This window comes from Notothenia coriiceps, unplaced genomic scaffold, assembly GCF_000735185.1.
Source record: "Notothenia coriiceps isolate Sejong01 unplaced genomic scaffold, NC01 NC01_scaffold00037377, whole genome shotgun sequence".
Lineage (NCBI taxonomy): Eukaryota > Metazoa > Chordata > Actinopteri > Perciformes > Nototheniidae > Notothenia > Notothenia coriiceps.
Genome location: NW_011370078.1, coordinates 1 through 2,087, shown reverse-complemented (window position 1 = coordinate 2,087; position 2,087 = coordinate 1). Strand labels below are relative to the sequence as shown.

The 2,087-nt window shown below is 40.3% G+C and overlaps 1 protein-coding gene across 1 annotated transcript; it reads left to right on the top strand.

Moving 5' to 3' along the window:
* Positions 1–445: 445 nt before the first annotated feature.
* Positions 446–1,746, top strand: ints15 (integrator complex subunit 15; the record flags this gene model as incomplete). Its single annotated transcript, XM_010796946.1, has 2 exons — positions 446–621; positions 1,460–1,746. A coding segment is annotated over exon 2 (255 nt), but the record flags the coding sequence as incomplete, so codon positions are not given.
* Positions 1,747–2,087: the final 341 nt, after the last annotated feature.

Here is a 2,087-nt window from a genome sequence, read left to right as displayed (position 1 = left end):
AGCTGTTAGTGTTGTTGCATAGCAACCACCTCACATTATGTTTTGTGCAGAAGGCAACGGAGGGACTATTTTAGTTTTAACATCATTATTTACTAATAACTATTTAAATTGTTAGTGTGTATTTTTCTTTCATATTGCCATAATTTGTAACCGTTTTATGAAAGCAATAGCTCACTTCAGGCCGTGATATATGATCCTTATATCACAGCTAAGGGGCATGGTTCGGCCAACGCGAAGCTTATAAATAGCTTTATTTATTTATATATATATATATATATATTGCATGTTATACCTTTTTTTAAACAGTTTTTACACTTCTATGCAGTTTTAGTCTTAGAGCTTAGACCTTGAGGCGGAGGCTTGTCTTGATTGAGTACTCAAAGTCATGTGAGATATTTCAACTCCCTTCTAACTCCAAATGTATGTACTGAACATGACTCTGTTTGTGTCCCCAGAGAACGCACCGTGTGTACTGTGTGCGGCTGGCTCAGGTTCTCGTAGACGACTACTGTAGCTTGGTGCCGGGCTCTGGGCCCACGCTGCAGAACATCCACAGTGCCAGCCCGCGCTTCTGCTGCCAGTTCATCACGGCTGTCACCACGCTCTACGACCTCACCACAGGTGGGACAACACCAAAGCACCAAAGAACATCTAAAACTGGGCCCTAAAAAATGATAAAAAGAGATTTTCCCTTTGTAAAAAAATGTTTGGGTGGCTGGAATGCAGTTAGTCAATTGTTTGTTGACTAGCACTGTGTTTCCACACAGTTTTGTGACAGTAATTCTGTATGCTGTACGCTCCCTCGTGTGAACATTGCCAAACAGAAACAGGACCACAACTACAGAATAATAGAAAGTATAAATTAATGTAATAATCCCACTTTTATCAAACTTTGATTTGGGTGGCGTAGGCTGTGCTAGCCATCTGCAATTTTAGCAAAAATAACATTTTTTAAATTCAAGTGTTAATTAAACTAGCTGAATTTGTTTTATTATGCAATTACACAATTCAACTATTTCACACACTTTTTTAGCATATGGTCTTTCCTTAAACTGCCACTAAAGTTTTCACTTTTGCATCTACTCACTGATCAAAGTCAGAGCAGATGACTGAGGTTTGCATATAACTGAATGAACTTGTATGTGTCAGCTATATGGGAACATTATTTGACTATTAGCCCAGTCCACAAGACATTAGCATCAAATGCTAAGCCCAAAATGCTAGCTAACTCTGATAAATGTTCACATTTTTCAGGCACATTTTTGACAAAAAGAATTATGAAAGGAGGAATTTTGCAAAATCAATGAAGATCACAGAGGTTCCCATAGGAATGAATGCACTTCCATTTGAATTGCATATGTACAATAGCTTTATCTAAACAAGAGAATTCCCTGAAACGTTTCCTCACAATGTTCTCATCTTTTTATTCACCTTCTCTTATCTTTGCGTGTGTTTTCAGAGGAGCTCACCCCCCCGTTAGAACTCCTCCAGATGACTGTGTCGTGGATCCAAGACGACCCTCGTCTAGTCCTCATCAACTTCCTGAACACGCCCCTCTCCGGCAATCACCCAATCAGCTCACTGGATGTCACACCTTTAGGGGGCTTGATGCGCTGGTGCGTTAAAGCCCCCCTAGCATACAAGGGAGACAAGGGAGACAAGAAGCAGGCCTTGACCAATGGCATTACAGAGAGAGAGGGGGAGGTGGGGCCTATGTTCTCTGCTCTCCATCTGAGCGTCCTACAGGTGCGTGAGATCCATTTACCCACAGTACACATGTGTGTGCAGACTGCAATACACCAACAACATGAGGATCATCTCATGATGTCTTTATCAAACAAGGACCAGGCATACATGTACATTCATCTCAAAAAGAGAAGCTATTAGCTATTAGCTCATTTCCATGTGCAGTTTCTGTGCAGCTACTCATTTCATCAACAAGCACTTAAACAGAAAGATCAGAGTACAGATCTATGCATTATAAATACCACTACATTTTACATTTAAGTTGTATCTTCCTGGTCGAATGCACTTACTGTAAGTCGCTTTGGATAAAAGCGTCAGCTAAATGCAATGTAATGTAATTA